This window comes from Camelina sativa, chromosome 16 (genome assembly GCF_030686135.1).
Source record: "Camelina sativa cultivar CO46 ecotype springtype chromosome 16, ASM3068613v1".
NCBI lineage: Eukaryota > Viridiplantae > Streptophyta > Magnoliopsida > Brassicales > Brassicaceae > Camelina > Camelina sativa.
The window spans coordinates 9,342,482-9,367,080 of NC_141895.1; the positions used below are offsets into that span (position 1 = coordinate 9,342,482).

General features: G+C 29.9%; 2 protein-coding genes across 2 annotated transcripts; both read right to left on the reverse strand.

Moving 5' to 3' along the window:
* Positions 1–11,935: 11,935 nt before the first annotated feature.
* LOC104760088 (galactinol synthase 2-like) lies at positions 11,936–15,324 on the reverse strand. Its single transcript, XM_087489896.1, has 4 exons — positions 14,883–15,324; positions 12,984–13,307; positions 12,717–12,868; positions 11,936–12,364 (listed from the first exon to the last, which is right to left on the reverse strand). The coding sequence occupies exons 1-4, from the start codon at positions 14,925–14,927 to the stop codon at positions 12,160–12,162; spliced, it is 726 nt and encodes a 241-aa protein (XP_087346022.1). The 5' UTR covers positions 14,928–15,324; the 3' UTR covers positions 11,936–12,159.
* Positions 15,325–20,878: 5,554 nt separating this feature from the next.
* LOC104758996 (galactinol synthase 2-like) lies at positions 20,879–22,761 on the reverse strand. The gene is made up of 4 exons (XM_010481973.3): positions 22,280–22,761; positions 21,596–21,919; positions 21,339–21,490; positions 20,879–21,257 (listed from the first exon to the last, which is right to left on the reverse strand). Exons 1-4 carry the CDS (start codon positions 22,607–22,609, stop codon positions 21,053–21,055), a joined length of 1,011 nt encoding a protein of 336 aa, XP_010480275.1. The 5' UTR covers positions 22,610–22,761; the 3' UTR covers positions 20,879–21,052.
* Positions 22,762–24,599: the final 1,838 nt, after the last annotated feature.

Here is a 24,599-nt window from a genome sequence, read left to right on the forward strand (position 1 = left end):
TCTAGCAATTTCCAGACCAAGAAAGTATTGGGGATTACCTAAGTCTCGGAGCTTGAAGGCTTTTTGCAGATTCTCCTTTAGCTGAGCCACTTCACCATCATCATTACTTGTAATGATAATATCATCAACATAGACAAGGACTGCAACATACTTTCCATTAATATTTCTGATAAAAAGAGTATGATCTGAATGTGATTTTTGAAACCCCAAAGACATTAACACGGCACTGAATTTCAAGAACCATTGTCAGGAGGCCTGTTTTAAACTGTATAGAGACTTTTGCAGTTTACATACTGCGTTTGGAGGAAGAGTTTCACCTTCTTTTGATGTATATCCAGGCGGTAGAGTCATATATATCTCTTCTTCGAGATCACCGTTTAAAAAGTCATTAGAAACGTCCAGTTGATGTAAACTCCATTTCTTTGCAGCTGCAACTGCTAATAAAGTCTTCACTGTTGTCATTTTAGCCACAGGAGAGAAGGTGTCAACAAAGTCAATGCCTTCTTGTTGAGTGTAACCCTTAGCTACTAATCTAGCTTTGTAACGTTCTAGACTTCCATCAGCATTCAGTTTTACCTTATAAACCCATTTGCAACCGATGGCACGCTTATCTGGTGGTAATGAGCATATCTCCCAAGTTGCTGTACTCTCCAGAGCTTGTAACTCTGCATTCATTGCTTGTAACCAGTCATCAGACTTTTTGGCTTGACTGAAAGAAGTTGGTTCAGCATGCTTCGTTACAGAGCAAATATAAGCTCTATAAGGAGTTGACAAGGCATTATAACTCAGATAATCTGAGATAGGATATTCAACACCAGAAGAAGACAGATTGCAGTAATAATCTTCAAGATAAGTAGGTGGTTTTGTTTTTCTGCGAGTCCTTGAACCATTAGAACTAGCCGTATCTACAGGAATGGAACTGTCGATGACATCATTCAAAACTGTAGGAGATTCACTCACAACTACAGGAATTGCGTCATTATGTTCAACAGAGTCATTCACAACTGTAGATGCATTATTGCTAGGAAAATAATCCGGTAAGACAGTGGACTCACCTTTAGCATATGGGAAGATATCTTCATGAAAAACGACGTTGCGTGAAACATATATGCTATTAGTCTCCAAATCCAGAAGTTTATATCCTTTAACACCTGGAGGATAGCCAAGGAACACACATGCCTTTGCTCTGGGTTGGAATTTGTTTATGTTTTTGGAGGATGTGGAGCTATAACACAAGCAGCCAAAAACACGAAGACCATTATAATCAGGTAGTTTTGAAGTGAGAACTTCATATGGAGACTTATCCTAAAGTATGGGAGTGGGTAATCTGTTGATGAGAAAAACAGCAGTCAGTACACATTCTCCCCAGTATTCAATAGGCACTTTTGACTGAAACATAAGAGGTCTTGCAACATTCAAGATATGTTGATGCTTCCTTTCAACTACTGAGTTTTGCTCAGGTGTCTCTGGGCATGAGAAATAGTGAATGATCCCTTTTGCTTTGAATAACTCCACAAACTTCAATTCTGGTGCATTGTCTGATCTAACACCTTTCACTGTACTTTTATACTGAGTCTCTATCATCTTCAGAAAATCAGGGAAGATTGTTAGAACTTCACTCTTATTCCTGAGTAGATACAACCAAGTAATCCTTGTATGATCATCCACAATAGTCAGAAAATACCGATATCCTTCTGTCGTTGGCACTGCAAAGGGACCCCAGACATCAATGTGTATAAGATCAAAAGCAGAGGCACAAACATGATTATTAGATCTGAAGGGTAGATGCTTTTGTTTCGCAAGAGGACAAATGGTGCAGTGAAAAGATCTTTTATTTCTCATTTTGAATCCAAGTACATCTGTGACAATGTCTACTCTTGATACAGAAGGATGTCCTAATCTACTATGCCATAGACTAGAATCAACTACAATGTTTGTAGAGAAAGTGATCTTCTGGGTAATAGAATCTTTAATGCTTTGAACATCCAAGACATATAGATTGGATATCTGCTCACCACTCCCAATCATCAACCCCTTGATAGGATCCTGTATCATGCAAGAATCTTCATCAAATGTCACTCTATATCCCAAATCTTTTGTCAACTGACTTATACTCAGAAGATTCAACCTGAAATCGGGAATATACAGAACATTGCTCAATATGAGACATTCATTTAACTGCACTGTACCTATTCCTGTGATTTTAACTCCAAAACCAGTAGGTAAAGTGACTGAATTATTTAGAGTTTCTGATAAACTCAAGAACAAACTCTTATCATGGCAAACATGATGTGTTGCCCCACTATCTATTATCCAAGATTCTGAGGATAAAATGTTTCCAGTGGCCCTCAAAACTCCAACAAAACCAATGGTAGAAGGAGAGAAAGCTATACCAGGTAATGCGGTAATGGTGGCACCAGAAGTAGAGGCAACATTGATAGGTTGGTGTTGTGAGTTGAAGTAAGCAATAACTCCATTAATCTGATCTTTGGTGAGGACCTTCGTCAAACCATCGATCAAGTTATTTGTCTTTGTCATAGCAAGTTGTGCAATAACCGGTTTGATAGGAGCTGACTGTTTCTCAGAATATGGACTCTTCTCTGTCTGGTTCTTATGCTTATGTTTAAAACCAATCGGATAACCATGAATCTTGTAGCATCTGTCCACTGTATGGTCTACATAACCACAATGAGAACATATCAGTTTCTGTGGCCTCCCGGTATTATACGTTGCATTCACTGAAGCTTGAGCTTGAACTGGTGCTTGAATTGGTGCTGCAACTTGAAAGGCAATGGCATTAGAAGGAGCTGGTGTGAAGCTTCGTTGACTATGATCTTGGTCCAGTAAGTTGTAAATTTCTGCCAGAGTAGGAACATGCTTTTTCATAATGATTTGGCTCCTGACAACAGCGTAAGATTCATTAAGACCAGCCAAGAACTTTATCACACGAGCATGATCTGCTTTCTTCTCCATTGCTTTACAACAATCACATCTCTTACACAAAGTCACACAATCAGATCCATCCAACTCATTCCAAAGAGTTCTTAAAGTGGTATAATATGTTGAAAGATCCATAGTTCCCTGCTGTAAAGACCATATCTGCTGAGATAACTGATAGGATCTTGGAAGATTGGTAATATGGTACCTAGTGAAGAGATCTTTCCATATCTCCGACGCATCATCAAAGCGAAGTATGCTTTTATAAATTTGCCTAGATACTGAATTCATAAGCCAGGATTTCACCATACTGTTACAGCGTGACCAAATCCTAAATATATCATCTGATTCTGGTGGCCGTGGAAGAGATCCATCAATAAAAGCAAGCTTGTTCTTCGCATCTAAAGCAACCTTAATCGCAATTTGTCAATCATCATAGTTTGTACCATCGAATACTTTAGAGATAATGGAAATACAATGATTATCACCATTTGTGAGGTAGTACGATGAGTGTATACTATCATACGACTCAATCACCGGAGCTCGTCTCTGAGATCTGGTTACAGGTGAACCTTCCGGAGACGAATCCTCGCGATTTCCCGATCTCCGAGCTGAAGAAGCTATGCGGACCGTGCGATGAGCGTTTCTTCGGTTAGTCACCATCTTTAATCAACAATTTTACAGCGGAATTGAAAGATTTTTGAAAAAATTTTTTGATCGATACAACGATTCTTCAGCAAATAGCCAAACGAATCGATCGAAACAGAGAAATCGAAGACAAATGAAGAAATTTAGGTCAAAAATCGAATGAATCTTTGGGATTCATTGCTCTGATACCAGATAAGCGTGCCATCGGTTGCAGAAACACAATCACAATTGGTTAATATCAAACCATTCTCTATATACTCTAATAGAAACCCTAAATCTCTCTTGTGAAATCGAAGAAGCAGAGCAAGAGAGAGAGAGACAATCAGAAGAGAAGCGTGGGAGTGAACGTACGGTTGATGAAACAACAAAAATGACGAAAACACCACCCCACACAATCACATTTTTTATTTGATGGGTTTACTTAGTTCTTTCAAATTTCATCATTTAATTTTATGGTATGTGTTACATATTGAAAAATAAATTAAAGCTGTTAATATAAATTCTCACTTTCACTTGTAATATTAAACCTACACAAATAAATAAAAATTCTTCTTTTTAAATATTATTGTCTACTATTACAATGTTACGATGATATAATTTTGCTAATTGATAATGGGTTTCTTAGGCATCAAAAGTTAATTAATAGTTAAAAGAATTAAGCGATAGTGGTATTTTATTTCAGAAGGGAAAATATTATTTTGATCAGTAATATTATAGTGGGTGTAAAATTAATAAAATCAGAAAATAAAATAAAGAGTAAAAAAATAGTATAAACTTCAAACAAAAAATGGAGTGTTCTATTTTTTTTCAAAAAAAAAAATTATGGCCTTTTTATAAATAACTAGGTTCTGACCCGCCATACGTGCAAAGTTAATTTCAAAAAGTAAATTTGTAATCAGATTTGCAATATATAACGTATATACAGAATATTTTTGCAAACCTATTTTTAGTAGGATTGGACCTTCGGATAATCCGTTCAGGTTGGGATATTACCCGATCAAGTTTGGTTAAACGGTTTAGAAAAATAGAACCTATTAAGTATTTTTCAATATATAAGTTCAATTTTGTTCGGGTACTATTGGCTCCGTTTCAGTGCGGTTTACAAATTTGAAACCGATTAGTACATCGAGTACCCAAAAATAATGACTTGATATAGCATTTATATTATAACAAAACATAAGAGTGTATGTAAAAATATATATATAAATAATTAAAACATGTTTGATACAAATATTTCGGAGTGAATGTAATTCATGTTTCGTGTTGTACCTGAATTCTAATTGTATAAAGAATGCATTTCCAATAGTGAAGATTCTCGATATATGACATTTCCGATATTAGACAAAAAAAATATTCTCAATTGGAAACGAGATGAAACGAATACAAAAATTACCAAAATACCATTTGGGACAAACACAAATATAGTTCATAGTATATTTCTATATCATATAATAAAAGAATATTACAAAATTAGTTGACTTTTTTATTCTTATTATTTTATGTCTGGTTCATCTATATTGCATTACATTTCTTAGTTTTTAAAATTTTAATATTGTAAAACACACTTTAATGCTTTTTTAAAAAACATGTTACATATAAGATTTTTTTTTTTAACAACATGTTACATATAAGATTGTAAACGTCGATATAATTCAAAAATAAAATAAAATAATATTTTCGAGGAAAATAAATAGATAAATTAGCTCAAAATAAAATATTATGGTTTGATATGATAATTATTTATAATACGTTCTAAAGGTATATCATTATATATATATATATATATAGGTGAGAGTTTATGTTGCTTTTAATTATAAATAGTAAGGATCACAAAGTTTCTTTTGGTTGCTTCGTGGTTATTTTCAGTTTTGGGAATTCTTGATCACAAATATTTCAGAGTGGATGTAATTATTTGGTCGGTTTATTAAAAGATAATTAATAAACTAATTTACAAACACAGTAACCACCATCAACATTATGCACACAAAAAAAGGGTAGATTGTTTTTCTTATTAGAATTCTGTGTTTTTGTAAATATTATTTGTAGACAAAAAATATTAAATTAATTTTAATATTATTTTTAAGAAACAGTTGAGAACTTTATAACATAAAAACAGAAAAATGAATAATAATGAGAAGGCGGAATATATAAGTCAAATTTCATTTTTGATGTCTCAAAATTCATTAAAAATTATAAGTAAAGTAAAGAAAAAAAAATGAAATGTCAATCCAAAACTAAAATAATTCCAAATGGCTCTTACCAATTTCAATTTTCGTCCCTCATGTTTTTTTCATGTAAACCCCTAATTTAAACAAAGTTCACAAAAGATAAATAGATTTGATCATTCTAATTTTAAAATTAGAATTTTGCACCCTTCTAAGATCTATTGCTTTCAAAGTATATCGAGAACTTTCATGAACCAAGATGGAAATCATCCTCTGGTTTGCAAGCAATTTGTTAGAAAATATATATTAACGCTTGAAATTTGTTCTAAACTTTTTCCGCTTAAGAACATGTAAATACTATAGTAATAGAGATCCATAATATAAACCTATACAACTCAACTAATTACAGTGTCTCAGACTCTTGAAAATGAAAAAAAAAAAATAAGTAGATTATAGTTTCTCCGTCTATTGCTTTGTACACTTTTCCTTGATAGGTTTACTCCATTCTCAAGGAGAATGTATGACATGCTTCAAAATCCTTCCTTTCAATTCACCTAATAGACAACATGTAACAATATAATCATGGAGCATAAAAATAATACATTATTATAGTTAATGTATATATGTACTACCATAGAAAAACAAAAACAAAAAAATCAAAAAGAATGATAAGAGAAAATCGATTAGAAATATTTGATCCTTTAACCTGCACTACTATTTTAAAAGTTGTACAATCTTGACTTTTATATTTCACATGTTTCTGAAGAGTTCCAAAACTGAAACACTTAAAACCAATATGAAAAATAAAAGTTAGAAATTTGAAAAACTATGCTCGAAATTTTTTTGTGAATGAATGAAATGGAAGAGTTTGATGTCTTATATAGTGATTAGATTAGTTAGGGTTTCCTAACACAATTTTTTTAATATATTAACACAAAAAGATATTCATCATTATTTTAGATTTCGTTCATTTAAGTTTGTTATATAGATTTTAGGAAAAGAAAAGAAAATCATAATTTATATATATTTATTGTTTCCGTAAATATCTAAAAATATATAACTAAATTAAATATGTTTACATATATAAGTTTAAAATTAATTGCCCGATTTTGATAGTAACAAATTTACTTTTTATAAATTTGAATTTTAAATTAGTTGTTTGTAATTAGATAGTTTCATTTAAATGCATTAAATAGTTTGAGTGATTTTAGGGATTAAATATGCTTGTAGTTAGTATTATTATTTTACCCACGCTGGGTAGGATCAGAATCCTTTCAAATTGGATAGCATAGGATCCGCGTATTTTTTATTTAACCCGATTACAAACGAACCGGTCACTTTAGGATCCACGAGTTTTTTAGTTTTTATTTTGATCAAATTATCATTTTCTCTGTTTTTTTTGTTCTAACTTGAATGACATTACATTTAATAATAGAGAACTTTATGACTATAGAGTGAAAAATAATTCTCTTTTAATAGTATAAATATATTTAGTCAATGTGAAACTCTACATACACTTTTCTATATATTTTAATATATAATCAAATTAATTTTTTTTACATATATAATATTTCGATTTCTCATTCTTTCTATTTATACTAATCATGATTAATTACTTAAATTTCGTGTAGGAAATATTGTAAAATCTAAACTAATTAATTATTTATTTTTATCTAATTTTATTAAATTGATTTGTTATTTCCGTAAATATCTCACAATATAAAATCAAATCAAATATGTTTATATATATATATATAATTTTCGATTTTAATTCTTTGATTATTATGGAACCAAACTTTAAATAGCTTTCAAAGATATTGAGTAATTATTGGTTCTATTTATATGGCTGTAAAAATAAATTGTGATTTCCTTATATGTCAAACAAATTGATGAAATTCATTTTTTGAAAAAATCTGTTTGTATACGCATTTATAATTGTGAGACTTAATATAATGGCATTACATGTAATATTCTCTAACTCTATGTCTACTTAATTAAAAATATTTCCCTTTTAATAGTATAGATATATAGTAAATATATACTAAGGTTTTCATATTTTTTTCTGTTTTTTTCCATATGTATTAAGATGAATTAATTAACATAGTTTTTTTGGTTAAGAAAATTTAAAAATCTAAAATAAAAGATAATATTCAAAAATTAAATTAGATTTCTATAAATATCTCAAAATCTTGAACCATTTACGTTATATATATACAATTTCAATTAATAATTTGCTTTTATGGTAACAACTTTAAACCATTTCCAAAAATATCGGGTAATTTTAATTTTATAATCAATTTCGTAATTATTATTTCCATAAATATTAGATTTTTGAATAACAGTTTTTTTTATCATATATATTGTTTATTTTTATTTTTAATTATATAAGCAATTGGACTTGTTTGGCAACATGGATATAGGATAAGTTTTTTTTTTCTTTCCAAAATCTTGTTTCGTACTCCCCATTTAATAGTATAGATATTAGTTTTGATAACAATGTATTTGCGTCGGTTTTCATAAATTTAACGTCAGTTTTATTGTGACTTTATTATGCATTAGACCGTGATTAGCGTCACTCATGCAACCGACACATGTGAAGTGATTATTTTTGATTATATTATATTCTAAATTGTTTATGTTAATACATGAAAACTATATTTAAAAACTCATCAAAAATGTTGACAAAAAAAAAAATCATCAAAAATATTAATCCATATAAAAGTCAGATATTCAAACATGATATCGTTTTATATGGAATGTAACTCTGTACAAAATTTTCTATTAGAAACTCAACACTTTCTACCTGCATCCTATAGATCCAACATCATTAGCCTCTTTCTTTCTCTGTTTTCTTCTTTCATGAACTAATAAAAATAAATTAAGAAAGTTCAAACCAGTGGCGGAGCTAGGAAATCATCACATCAGGGTCAAAAAAAATTATTAGGGTCAATTATGTGATTTAAAAATTTTAACAGGGTCAATTGTACTATTATACCAGGGTCAATTTGATTTTTTCCTTAAAATTTTATCTAAATTTAGAATTTCACCAAGATCAATTGACCTACATGATTATACTCTGCCTCCGCTACTACTGGTTCAAACACTATGGATGAAAAGGCTCCACACAACGAAATCATAAATGTCAAGCATACTTGAAAAGCTAGCGAGAGAAATTTTGTGTATAAGCTATGTTGTACTCGAAGAATGTTAAAGTTCTATAGCAACCCTAAGAAACACGAACACAAAGATTACTTAACCTTGCTAACAAATTACCATGGTACTGAAGCTAAATGGGGAAAATTAAAGAATGAATGAAACATTTTACCGTGTGGAACTACGGATAAGGGTCCAACGTTCTGAGGCAAGCTCGTATCCATTAGGATTGTCACAAAGAGGATAAAACATAGAAATGCAAACTCTTCCATCAGAATTAACTGGTCAAAGAGTATAAACCATTAGAAGAATCATTTTAAAAGCTTGAGAGTGGAGAGAGTTGTTTGCTTATTTCCAGAATAAGCACTCGAGATAATCAATAAGAAAATGAGGGTTACTTGGAACAACACTTTCAAGTTTCAGACTTTTCTTCGGACTGATAAAGAAATTTGAAGAAAATGAAAGAAATAAAGTATAGAGAGTTAAACAAACACATAATGTAAATGGAAAACATTTACTAAGGTTTGCAAAACAATGAACACATCCCAAACTTTGAAAGTAAACATCGAACAGAGATGTAATACACATATCAACAAACTCGTTCTATGTCTCTTGACTCTCCTCATTCTAGCAGAGATGTGCTTTTATACACGATTTTTCCATACTAACCTTGAAACACATATTAAAAATGGAAAAATCACATTTTAAACCTTCAAAGTGTCGTTGAGATATTTTCATTAACACTATAAATCTTAAAACTAACTTTTTTGTTTGTGCCGCCATCAAAGATGACTGAACAGTAACATCCTTCAATGTGAAATAGTTAAACTATGATGATTTAAATATTTATTTAATTTATTTTAATTTAATTATTATGATGACTGATAAAAAAATTAAAATATATCAAAGCAAAAAAAATGAAGAATCAGAGGTAAGGTTAAAAAATTTGACAGATGTAAAATTGTAGAGGACAATATATTTAAATGATTTATTTGTTTCCAATGAGAAGTCAATCGATTTGATTTAGAATCCAGTGGAGATGTATTTAAAAAGGATTAATAATGTGAAGAATAAATGAACACATATTTATTTCTTATCTTTTTATTTATTTATAAAAACTAAAAATAATTAAAATTTAAATTAAACAAACATAGTTTAACTATTTCGCGTTGACGGAGATTATTATTCTGTTATTTTTTTGGCAATACAAAAACGAAAGTTAGTTTTAAGGTATAAAGTGTTAGTAAAATTATTTTAAATGTTCAAAATGTTAGTAAAATCATTTTTAAAGGTTTATAATGGTAGTGAAATTCTCTCGAGGTTTAAAGTGCTACCTTGTAACACTTTGAAGGTTTAAAACGTGATTTTCCCTATTAAAAATTGCAAAGAACTTTGACAATCGATACCAAATACTTCAAATATGTGGTATTTAGTAATTTGTACTTACATGTAGAAATAAACGTAGCAAAAGCTATAATATATTTTTCATTTTTTATGTTATTTCTCTGCAAAGGAGCTCAAATCCACTGCTAAGTCAACATTTTGAGTAATATATGTCGTCTATGATTATGTATATATAAGGCTTTTGTTTTACGCTTTTGGTTTTTAGTTTTTTGATCGAAAGCCTTTTGGTTTATAGTGCTTTCTCTATTGAACCAGTGTTGCTTCATGAGAGGAAGCACTAAGAATGGATACAGGAAATAAAAAGACAACTACTGATCAAATGGCACCGGCATATAAATTTTAAGCAAGTTTTAAATCATGTCTTGGCTAGAAATTCCAAATTTCAAAATAAAATGCATAATAATGTCAGCAACTTTACGATATATATGGTCATACTCATTCCTCTGAGGCACATGAATTAAGCTCCTCTCCGTGCTCAAACTGATGACACGTCCGTGAGTTGTAGCTTAATTTCTTCTAGGAATCTTCAGGTCACATGATATATACATATACATCTTGTTATTATAGACATGCAAGCATCAGTTTTATATTCTCCCTCTATGTTTTCCGAATCTTGTGAAACTTGTAAGGCACAAGGCAGTTCCGCCTTCCCTACAATTTAGCAGCTATTGTTTGATCAAAGTTAGGTCTGGTGGCACGGGCAATGCTTTCATGTGTCCATATCTTGTTCAAACAGCTCCATACATGCTATTATTGCTAAGTTGTTTCGTTATATCTTGTCAACATTTCATATAGATATTATATATCAAGTAAGAATTTGAGTCTAAGGTGACTTCTATAAAGAAAAAAATTGCTTGATGCAATAAAAATCCAAATATAATTTAACACATATTAGGGCATGTTTATAGGGAGATCAGTTTAGGGTGTTCTTAGAGTATAAATATTGTAAAAATAATGTAAGATCAGTTGTTAAGAACTTTTGTTGAGAAGTTAGTTATTGGGAGAACATGTGTAAGATCTTAAGATTTAATAATTTAAGAATATTTAATAAATACATAGATTAATGTTTAATAAATAATTTAAGAATATTTAATACTATTTAATAATATAATGTTTATTTATATTCTTAAACATATTACAATTAGAAAAATTTATAAACATATCATTTTAATTGCAAACTTATAAAACTTTTACTAAAATTCATAAAAATATATGGATTAATAAATACATAGATTAATGTTTAATAAATAATTTAAGAATATTTAATACTATTTAATAATATAATGTTTATTAATATTCTTAAACATATTACAATTATAAAAATTTATAAAACTTTTACTAAAATTCATAAAAAACAAACATATTACTTAATTAATTAAACAAGAATTACATTTTATTTAATTAATTAGAGAAGACAAATATTTCGAAAGAAAATTATGTTCGAAAGAAATGAATAATAAAACGCAAGTTTCTTTCCGAGAGTGACACGTGTCCTTTAGATCAAATGAAGAACTGATCTTATTTAAGATCAATTGGGCTGATCTTATGGGTACTGTTCAATTAATTTCAATTTAAAAAAACCCAAGATCACCCTAACTGATCCACCGATAAATATGGCCTTATATGTATATAGTAAATATACTTTACAATACAGCAGGAAGCATTGTTCCTACTAAACAAGCTAGTATCGAAAGGAAGTCAAAACTGTTTTGAAGATTTAAAAACGCCTCCACAACCAATAAAAATAAAATAGTAACACAATCTCATATAATATTCCTATAAACAAGTTTCAAACTAAAACAATATTTTATAGTCATGACTCTTGAGAAGCGTAGAAGCATGGTCTTTAATTTTAAGCTGCAGATGGAGCTTTGACGGACTGAAGCACACCAGCTTCGGACAAAGCTTCAATGAACTGCTGAAATGTCTGTTGCTTCTTGTGGGCGTCTCCAATAATGTTCTTGTAATCAAGAGAATCGTCGTTGTAAATGTCCCACCATTTCTTGACTAGCAGCTTAATGTCTTCTCTATCCATGTTCTCTTCTTCTCCAGTGAATCTGATACAACACATCCCGCAACTTTTCAGAATAATTCAAATTAACAGATTCCAAAATTTTGTAAGAACTCATTTAACAAAATCATGGTCAATTTTAGTTAATATGGTTACATAAAACTATTATATGTGTAAGTTATGTGGGTAAAATGATAGTTTTACTACCTACCTCATAAAACATCTTTCTAATATGACTTCTAAAATTCTGATTAAATTTGCAACATATAGATTTTTTTAATATATTAACTTTATACTTTGTTACTTTTCAAAGATCATCTAATTAAAATTTTTTATCTAATATTATACTATGAAATATATGTATTGAGAGCATTTATCAATTTGAACTTTAAAAATACCTCCAAGGCTTAGCACCAGCAGCCCAGTAGTGAACAACTTTAACTTGGTCAAGCTTTATATTCTCTGGATGTCTCCAAAGCATGGCCAAGACCAAATTATAAGCTGATGGTATTGGTTTGTATATGTCCTTGAAGTACATATTCAAGAAATCCTGTAACAAAAATAAGTATAAATCAAATGATTCTAATATGTTTTGGGTTACAGTATATATAAGAATTATAAAAAAAAATTCTGCTTAAAACTACTTTCAATAGCTTCTATTTTACCTGTTCAGCAAAAAGAGTGGGAGGCACGACTTTGATAGTCTCCAAGAGGTTATGATAAGTGGAGAGGTTAGGCTCGTAAACGAACATTCCGGCGTTGAAGTACAAAGGCGGCTTAGGACCAAGCTCGGCCTCTGGCCACGTCACCTTATCCAGACACTGTTGGCAATAACCAATCTTGTATTGTGGCGAGTGGCTCCATGTCTTTTCGCAAAAACAGTCCATGACTGCGTAGAATTGGCCATCAGGGAGATCAAACAAATGATCTATGTTGTCGAACACTTGTATGTCTCCATCCAAGTATATCATCTTGTTGTACTCCACAAACTGCAATCATAAAATACAAAAGAAATTAAACTAAAAGACAAATCAAAATTTTGGCCCACGAATATTTTATGGGAAAAATGTCATTTAAATCATGAACTTTCAAATTTTGGCCATTTAAACCATGAATTTTGTTGTATGTCATTTAAAATATCAACTTTTGTTGATTAGTTTTTTTAAACATGAAGTTTCATGGACCAAGCCAAAAAATACATGACGTTAAATCTGATAATTGACCTACTAACAGACGTTACTATGTCGTTAATCACTCCGTTAATGACAAAACGACGTCGTTTTAATGGAAGTTTTAATTCGAAAAATGTCATTTAAATCATGAAGTTTTAAATATAGGTCATTTAAAACATGAACTTGTAAATGTATACCATTTAAACCATAAACTTTTAAATTTGTGTCATTTAAACCATAATACATGAAAAATGTGACCAATCCTTCAAACTCTAGTGTAGTGTCCCAAAACAAGATGATCAATCCTTCAAACTCTAGTGTAGTGTCCTAAAACAAGATGATCAATCCTTCCAACTCTGTTGTAGTGTCCTAATAAATGAAAAATACTCAAGACAAATACAAAAAGATACAAAATACATGACAAAGATTGAAAGAGAAGGATTAATTGAAGTTCTTCTTTCTCTTTTTCAGAATCGCATCATGAGGAAGAGTCAAAAAAAGAAGAGAGAAACTAAACTAGGGTTAAACGGTTTAGCCGGTTAGGCTTACATACTTATGCGGTTTCTAATAAACCAGTCTGTCCGAACCGAACCAAAATCCGATTATCCAAATCAATTGCGCCGAACGGTTAAGCTTTCTATTTTCGGTTTTCTTCGATAACCAAAATTTTCAGGTTGTTTAGTTTTCACCGAACACCCATGACAAGTTCATGGTTTATATGACAGAAATTTGAAAGTTCATGCTTTAAATGACATATTTTTACAAGTTCATGGTTTCAATGGCCTATATTTAAAAGTTCACGTTTTAAATGACATTTTTTGAACTAAAACTTCTATTAAAACGACGTCGTTTTGTTAGTAACGGACTGATTAAGGGCATAGTAACGTCTGTTAGTAGGTCAATTATCAGATTTAACGTCATGTCTTTTTTGGTTCGGTCAACGAAATTTCATGTTTAAAAAACCTAATCAACAAAAGTTGTTGATTTAAAGGCGTACAACAAAGTTCATGATTTAAATGACCAAAATTCGAAAGTTTGTGATTTAAATGAAATTTTTTCCCATACTTTTTTTGGAAACATAATAAAATGATTGCAAAAGTTGACAAATATTTTTTTGAATTTATTAATCCTTTTCACACATAGTTTTAGACAAACAAACAAAAAATATTTTAGAAAAATGTGTTTTTTAATGATAATATATATATAACTAGTAACTATTTCGGATGAGAATAAATAATACTGACCAATTCACTACAATTAAAAAATTAACCGAAATTCATTTAATATTATTTTAAATAAATAATTATCTAAATATTCAAACTATATTAAATAAATAGTTTTTATTTTATGAAAAAAATTCAAAAATAAAAATATGTATTTAGACATGCATACCTTCCAGATACGAAGCTTAGAGTAGTTGATAACGTAGTAAGCCATAGCAAACTCGGTTTGATTCTCCGGCGGGTAAACCGGCTCTATCTCCTCAACAACACAGCCTTGATTCACCAGCTGCTTCCGATGATCCTCCGGTACGTCGGGCAAAACCGCCACGACGAGTGGATACTTGCTCTCAACTTTCCTTAACCCCTTAGCACAAGCCCCACCACTCCTTTCACGTAGTCACCGTTCCCAGCAAGAAAAGTCACGTAAGCCCTCTTCACTCCGCCGTAAGCGGTGGCATCTTCTAACTTGTTGTCTTTAGAAAAAAAACTAACTTTTGTGTTCGTGTTTGTGTTTTTGTTCTCGTTTGAGTTTGTGTGTAGTAGTGTGATGAGTTTGTGTGACCCACTCTAACCGTTTGGTCTTCTTTCTCTATGTTAAACTTTCTTATGGTAGTTTGTCCCACAAATGACCAACCGACTATTTAAGTACTTCTGACTAAGAAGTTTACCTATCAAATACAATCCAAAGTTGGTAATACTTTTCAGTTTCTTAATTAATACAGATCTGTGTCAACCAATTTGAAAAAACAAATAGTTTTGTAGAATCCTAAGACAAAAAATAAGTATTTTAATATTAAAATAATAACTGTAATAAGTATTTGAAGATATGACTCAAAAAATAAATCTTCTTCATTTTAAATTTAAATCTGTTAAATGTAATCTAAATTGAGCTTTAACAAAAAAAAATGTAATCTAAATTGAGAAATAAATAATAATAAAGAAACATTAACATTCAGAAATATTGAAAAAATCATGAATTTTATTTATGTTCAGTTAAATGTCTAATTTTCTAAATAAATGATAAATTTTTGTTGATTTTACCAAACAAAACATGATGTTAAATTTGCATAACATTTTTGATTTGCCACAAATATACCTTTTTTGGTATTTTCGTAAGATAATAATTTTTATCACATTTTTACCAACCGAAATTAGTAATACTTTTTGTGATATATATGGTTATTGGACGGTTATAAAACTCTTCAAATTTTAGAGATGGATTTATTTTAAATTGTTTTTGGGTTGAGGTGGATGTTCGATGCATTCGTCGTCATGGAAAGTTTAATACCTGTAGGCTTTAGTTCAATAATGTAAAAAGTACTAATTGGAAAGTTAAGCTGTGAATTTTTGAGTGGGCCGACCTTTGCATTCTATAAAGAGGACAAACTCATTTGAATTGGATAATGTTAGTTTTATGTAGTCGGTTGCTTCAATTCCGCTTTTGACTAGTCCTTTTGTAAGAATATTCTATCGGAATCTAAACAAAAAAAGTACAGACGAATTTCCAATTCTTCAAGAAACTTCAAACCGGTGATGGTTTTTTCTTTTATTTTCGTAATCCAGAATTCTAAATCTATCTATATCTATGCTTTTTTCAGATCATTTGATAACACGTAAATTTATTAGGGTATACGATGTTAGTTTCATACAAAAAGTTCTTCTAAGAATTAAGGTAAGAGTCACTTGTTCTTCCTCTCCTGTGGTCGGTAATATTTACCATGAAGAATCTCGAAGTGTACAAAAATCATTAATATATATATTTGTATCGAACACGTTAATAACACGAGTTCCCAAATACTCTTTAGATTTTCAACATATAACTTTGATTCCAATTTGTGACTGAGACTGAATCCAGAAAGTCATTTTAGTACAGTTAGTATTCTTATCCTTTGTCTGAAATAGACATTTAGATAAAATTGCATCCATTAACTCTAGATCTTCTTCTTTTTTTCCTCTAAAAAAACATTACTAATATATATCTGGGAATTAATAAAATTATAGAAATAATCAATGGTAGTATAACAAAAAAATGGTAAAGTAAATTATAACAAATACATGTTTTTGTTATTTCTGTTAAACTGGTGCCATTTTTTTAATGATGAAATTTCCGTAACAAATTCAAAAATCGTAGACAACGATTCATCTGCTGCATCACAAAACTTTTAAATTCATAGAAACTCTCATGAACAAAGAGAGTTATTGTTCTCGGTTGTATTTAAAACCCATTTTTGTTGATATTTTAAAATGACTCCAACCTCTAGCGACCTCCAGCCACTGTCCACCACCTCCCAACAGAACACCAAAATAGTAATTTTATCTACTCCTCCTCTGATTCTTCCAATTTTTTCAATTACTATGCTATATTCTTAATTAAATTTGTAAATTTGATTATTCAGCTAATTAACCCTTAAACCAATATAGAATTTTTTTTAAGAAATAAACAAACAAAAGATTCTAATAGAAATCACATTTTTGTTCGTAAGTTAATAAAAAAAAATTGTTTTTGGAAATATGGCAATGCTTTTTGAAAAGATCCGTCTTCTTTGAGAATCCATTATAACCTCATCATATTTGCAAAGCTCGGAAAGAAGTACAATACAAAAAGTCGTATAACACCAAAATCACATTAAAACTGTTATTTTTTTTGGAAAAATCTTCATTCAAAAAGAAATTATAATTTGATATTGTTTCTTTAGGGAAAAACTACAGTAAAAAAATTAATTTATATGTTAATAAACATTAGAAATTTATAAAATTTGTTGGTCCCAAGTATGGCCATTCTAAAAATTAACAAAATTCGATGAAAATAATAAAATTATAATTTTTTAGATCTCCATATAAAATATGATCCCAATATATCATAAATTAATAATTATATAAATTTACACACACATATATATATATATATATATCTAATAATATACTAAGTTTTTAAAAAATAAATTTTCTTCTAGAGCTCACCTCTGTAAAACAATCGTTATGTTTTTTTTTTCAAAAAATAATGATAAAAAATACTATATAACATGTCATAAAAATCACTAATTTTTTTTTAGTTTTCAATTTGTAGATATACATCACTTTCATTTAGATATTTTTATAAGCTATTAAAATACGACAATTGATATTATTATTCATTAATTTGCATTTATGTATGTTATATGTATAAATAAATATTTCTGTAGTATTTTTAATTTATTGTAGATAATGTTTTCTAAATAGTATAAATTCAATTCCAAAACCATAAAATTTTTGACATCCAAAAGTCTAATTTTATTTTCATAAAATTGTCTCAATTCCTAATTTTAAAAATTCAAACAATTAAAAATACATCTATGAATTAAGAATTTTTAATTTACAATATAAAATAAGAAAATATCACTATAATTTAATATAAGATAAATTAATATATTAAATTATAAGATAATTATAATTTATATTACAAGATAATTATAATTTACATTAGAGGATAATTTAATATCATTATAATTTAATAAAATATTATAGTTCCAATATTATTAATTTATAGAGGTTTTACTGTATAGATTTCAATAGATTTAATCTTGTGTCTGCCATGGATTTCAATAGATTTCAATAATAAGATGAAGAATTATGAGATATTTGATTTATCGAAAGACTTGTTGCCTCCCAATTTGTCTTGGTTACCAATCAAAACAATCGTCATATATATTCGGAAGAGAAGAGTGGAATCAACATGAAGAGTATATCGACGCTCAAGTTCTGAGTTCATAATGAGGAAGAGGAATATCAGTTTGTGAGATGCTTTCATTAATTCAATAAAGATTACAATTGGAGAGATCCGGTGAGAATTTGGTGAGATTCCGATGAAATCAAAGGATCAAGCGGAAGTTAGTTAGGGATTGAGATTGAGATATTTTTGCTTTAATATCATATTCCCAAATAATCTCATTCTCATTAATTCAATAAATATTAAAATTAAGGGTTTATATACAATTGTTAGAGACCTAAATCAAAGCCTGAAATACTGTAATACAAGCAGAGACTTATGTAAATTGACTATCCTATATACACTAATAAGAAACTTTCAAATTGGTCCACATATCAATGGGAGAGGCGCCTTTGTTTTTTAATCATGGAGTATCGATACTTGAACCATAGCGGATGCTTTGCCTTCAAGTCTCCGAAGTTGACTGGCAATTTCATACAAAGCACTAATGTTATCTTTGGTTTTGCCGTGTATTTTCACTTGTTGGAGATGTGACATTCTCATCAAGAAAAACCTCACTTGCTCAACAAACCGTGCTTCATCTACAATAACTTATCCTCCGTCTTTCGTAACGACTCCTTCATCACTTTGTTTATCATTAATAGTCTCATATATTTCCAGAAGAGTTACATGGGATGTTACTAGGTAAGACTCATCCTCAACCAAAATCTGGCAGGGATGACACCCATCACCATACTCATATGTGGCTAAGTGGAAGAATCACTAAGCATAAAAAAAACAGACATAAATCATTTGATGCATCTGTTTTGCTCATTTTTGCTTTTACTAATAAAACTGAATTCACTACGCAGTAGCTTGATTTTTTACCTCCAAGACGAGGGTTTCCAAACATTGACAACATCTAGAAACTTTGGAATCGCGTCCCAGCCTAATGTTTTGCAACTCTGAATAGTCAGGTGAGTCAAGTTTTCAAATTTTTGGAATGGATGACGAAGGACCTGAAACACAAGCAAATCAGTGTCGTGTTGTCAAAAAAATGGAAGTTTTAGTTGCTTAATAGTGATGTGATAAATAACACCAATCCATATAGAAATATTATGTATGTTAAAGCTGGTTTATTTGTAAAAAGGTTTAGCTATTCTGCACAAATTTTGTTCTATATCAAATTCATTTTTTTAGCCAAAATCTCGAAGACATGAACTAATTAATTATTTTTTCATATCAGATTCTAATTGTTGTACTTTTTATCGAGGCCCTTATATGTGGCTTTGTCAACAATAGCATAATATTAGTAGATAGTTAAAATATTACGCAAAATGTAGAGTACAGTAAAACCTCTATAAATTAATAATGTTAGGACCAAAATTTTTTATTAATTTATAGTGATATTAATTTATAATTAAATTAATTATTATTATTTTATAGTGTAAATTAATAATTATTAATTTATAGGTATATTTTTAATTGTTTATTTTTTAAGAAAATTATGAATTGAGACAATATTTGCAAAATAAGATTGAAATTTTGGATGTTGTAAATTTTATGGTATTGGAATTGAATTTGAAATAATTAAAAGATATTATTGACAATGAATTACAAATATTATAGACAAATTCACTTATATACATGACATAAATATTCAAATTAATGAATAAGAATATCAATTATCGTATTTTAATAGTTTATCAAACTATCAAAATGTAAATGATGCATATTTAGAAATTGAAAACTTTAAAAAGTTTTAGCTGTTTTATGAAATGTTATAGAATATTCTATATCCTTATAATTTGAAGATACAACATAACAATTGTTTTATAGATATGAGTTTTACGAGAAACATATTTTACTATATCAGAATTTATATATATATATATATATTTACATGATTATTAATTTATGATATTATTGGGACCATATTTTACATGGGGATTTCAAAAAAAGTATTATCTTATTATCTTATCGAATTTTGTTACTTTTTACACTGTTCCAACTTGGGACTAGCAAAATTTATTAATTTATAGTGTTTATTAATCTATAGAGTATTAATTTATAGAGGTTTTATTGTATATGACAATGGTTCGTTCTGCCTGATCACAAAAAGAAAGCAATAAACACCATTTAGATTAGAAATAACAGTCAAAACCGATTTAACAAAAGTTTTTGAATAAGATCCAATATGTTAAGGGCTAGATTTGTACATTGAACAGATGAAAGGTTAGATATGTGACATAATTTCAAAGGAACAGCTTTTCAGCCATTGGATTTCACATAGTGATTATAGTTTTTTTTTAGGAATCTTGAGGTCACATGATATATATATTTACATCTTTTTCAATATTGACTTGCAAGCATTAGTTTTCTAATGTGGGGTTTTCTTAGCCTCTGAATCATCGAAATTTATATGAACGTTATTTTTTTTCCGAATCTCGCATGGTCAATATAGCAGGACGCATGGTTACTTTAGCAAAAACTGATTTAGATATATAAAAAATGCCTCCAAAACCAATAAAAATAATATAGTAACACAATCTCATATAATATAGCTATATATTCATTCCTATAAACAAGTTTTTAAACCAAAGCAATATTTAGTCATAAGAAGCGCAGCAACAAGCTTAATGATCTTATGGCTTTTAAGCTGCTGATGGAGCTTTGACGGACTGAAGCACACCGGCTTGGGACAAAGCTTCGACGAACTGCTGAAATGCCTCTTGCTTCTTGTGGCCGTCTCCAATAATGTTCTTGTAATCAAGAGACTCGTCGTTGTAGATGTCCCACCATTTCTTGACCAGCATCTTGATATCTGCTCTGTTCATGTTCTCTTCTTCTCCAGTAAATCTGATACGAAAATTTGTAATTATATTAACTTTACTAGTTACTATTCAATGACTATCTTAATAATATAGGCCCAAAATATACCTCCAAGGCTTAGCACCAGCAGCACAATAGTGAACAACTTTGACTTGGTCAAGCTCTATATTCTCTGGATGTCTCCAGAGCATGGCCAAGACCAAGTTGTAAGCTGATGGTATTGGCTTGTATATGTCCTTAAAGTACATATTCAAGAAATCCTGTTTCAAAATACAAATCAAGTTATTATAATACGTTTCGATTGTAATATCAAAAATAATTGAAAAAAAATCCTGCGTAAAAGTATTATTATCTCTTCTATTTACCTGTTCAGCAAAAAGAGTGGGAGGCACGACTTTGACAGTATCCAAGAGGTTATGATAAGTGGAGAGGTTAGGCTCGTAAACGAACATACCGGCGTTGAAATACAAAGGCGGCTTAGGACCAAGCTTGGCCTCTGGCCAAGTCACCTTCTCTGGACACTGTTGGCAATAACCGATCTTGTATTGTGGGGAGTGGATCCATGTCTTTTCACAGAAACAGTCCATGACTGCGTAGAATTGGCCATCAGGGAGCTCAAACAAATGATCTATGTTGTCGAACACTTGTATGTCTCCATCCAAGTATATCATCTTGTTGTACTCCACAAACTGCAATCATATAGTACAAAAGAAATTAAACTAAAGACAAATCAAAATTTTGGCCCAAGAATAAAGTGATCACAAAAGTTGACAAATATTTTTGAATTAATCAATCATTTTCACACATAAATTTTAGAGAAAAATAAGTTTTAGAAAAAAATGTGTATTTTAATGATGATATAACTAGTAACTTTTTCGGATGAGAATAAATAATACTGAACCAATTAACTACAACTAAACAAATTAACCGAAATTCATTTAATATTATTTTATACAAATATTTATATAAATATTCAAAGTATATTAAATAAAATAGATTTTATTTTATGATTTTCAAAAATAAAATATATGTATTTTATATATGCATACCTTCCAGATACGAAGCTTAGAGTAGTTGATAACGTAGTAAGCCATAGCAAACTCGGTTTGATTCTCCGGCGGGTAAACCGGCTCTATCTCCTTAACAACACAGCCTTGATCAACAAGCTGTTTCCGGTGATCCTCCGGTACGTCGGGCAAAACCGCCACCACGAGTGGATACTTGCTCTCAGCTTTCCTTAACCCCTTAGCAAGCCCCACCACTCCTTTCACGTAGTCACCGTTCCCAGCAAGAAAAGTCACGTAAGCCCTCTTCTCTCCGGCGTTAGCGGTGGCTGAGACGACAGGTCCGGTGAGTTTGGTATTGCTCTCAGGTGCCATCTTCTAACTTGTTGTCTCTTTAGAAAAAAAACTAACTTTTGTGTTCGTGTTTGTGTTTTTGTTCTTGTTTGAGTTTGTGTGTAGTAGTGTGTGATGAGTTTGTAAGTGTAAGCATAATGGTGCTTTATATAGAAATTAAAGTTAATTAATTTAAAGATTAATCACTAATAACTTCTGGATAATTAAATACGACCGACTACTAAACGTTTCCAGAGAAAGATTTTAATCCAACGGCTATTAAACCATGAGATAAAATCCAACGGCTTGCGATACGCGCGCGAAGCTTCGTTTGAATTAATCCAGGTGATGCCACGTTGGCGTGACGACACGTGTCAGTATCTAGACAGTTCGACTCATCAGGGGTTGTTTTGTAAATTAAGATCTCGTCGTGGTGGTTGATCGGTCACTTGTCAGTATGTTCCCACTCCAGGTACTACGACGTCGTTTTAACAATTCAATACTGTTACCTTGTGTGATTTTCTGATTGGCTAGTGAAACGACACGTTTTGATGTGAAACGTACTAGGTGGTTTTGACGCCACGTGGCGCTAGAATAGTCTTTGTCGGACCTACCTGGTTTGGTTTATGTTTAAATTTCTTGTCTGCCCGATGACCGACCGACCATTTCCGGTAACATGTGTACGTAACAATCAAAAAATATTTTAGTTGCATGACTCAAAAGATTTATGTTTCGTCACTTTTGTATTAAAGTTTTGTGTCAATTTGTTTCTGTCAAACGTAATCCAAAGTTGGTTATAATATATATCAAAAAGGAGGTTTGTGTTTATACCTCAAACGAAAATGTACACTAGAGTATTTTTCGTTCTTGTCAGTTTAGCTTACTCTATATATCAAGAAATAAAATCGAACTTACGAAAATATATATTTTTGAATCTAAATGTTTTGACAATATTATCAAATTGTTATCAGAAAATAGTAATCGTATTCCATGTTAATTCGTATTCTATATCAAAATAAGAACGAAACTAAAAATAATTACTTGAAAGTTGAAACAATCTAAATATTTTTTTATCGGTTTTAGTATTTGTCTGACTGTGACAAACACAATTGATATTTTCTCTTACGCAACCTTGTACGTTAAACATTTACTTCACTAAATAAAGTTTAGAATTTACTAAGGTTTTGAACATCATATTACAAATTAGACGTTCACATATATATATATATAGCAAAATAAATCTCTATGAAGGATCTCTTGTGTGACCCACTAACCGTTTGGTCTTCTTTCTCCATGTTAAACTTCAATTTGTCCGACAAATGACCAACCGACTATTTAAGTACTTAAATGACTAAAAAAGTTCACCTATCAATTAAATACAATCCAAAGTTGGTAATACTTTTCCATTTCTTAGTACAGATCTGTGTCAAACAATTTGAAAAAAAAAAAGAATTAGTTTTGTAGAAACCTAAGACAAAAATAAGTATTTTAATATTAAAATAATAACTGTAATAAGTATTTTAATATATGACTCAAAAAATTAATCTTCTTCATTTTAAACTTAAATCTGTTAAATGTAATCTAAATTGAGGTTTAACAAAAAAAATGTAATCTAAATTAAGACAAAAATATAATAATAAAGAAACAGTAACATTCAGAAATATTGTAAAAATCATGAACTTTATGTATGGTCAGTTAAATGTCTAATTTTCTAAATAAATTATAAATTTTTGTTGATTTTACCAAAAAAAACATGATGTTCAATTTGTATAACATTTTTGATTCGCCACAAATATACCTTTTTTGGTATTTTCGTAAGATAATAATTTTTTTTCACATTTTTCCCGACGCAAATTAGTAATACTTTTTGTGATTTGGTTATTGGACGGTTATAAAACTCTTCAATTTTAGAGATGGATGTTCGATGCATTCGTCGTCATGGGAAGTTTAATTAATACCGTTAGGCTTTCGTTCAATAAGAATGTAAAAAAGTAAAAACTAATTGGAAAGTTAAGCTGTGAATTTATGAGTG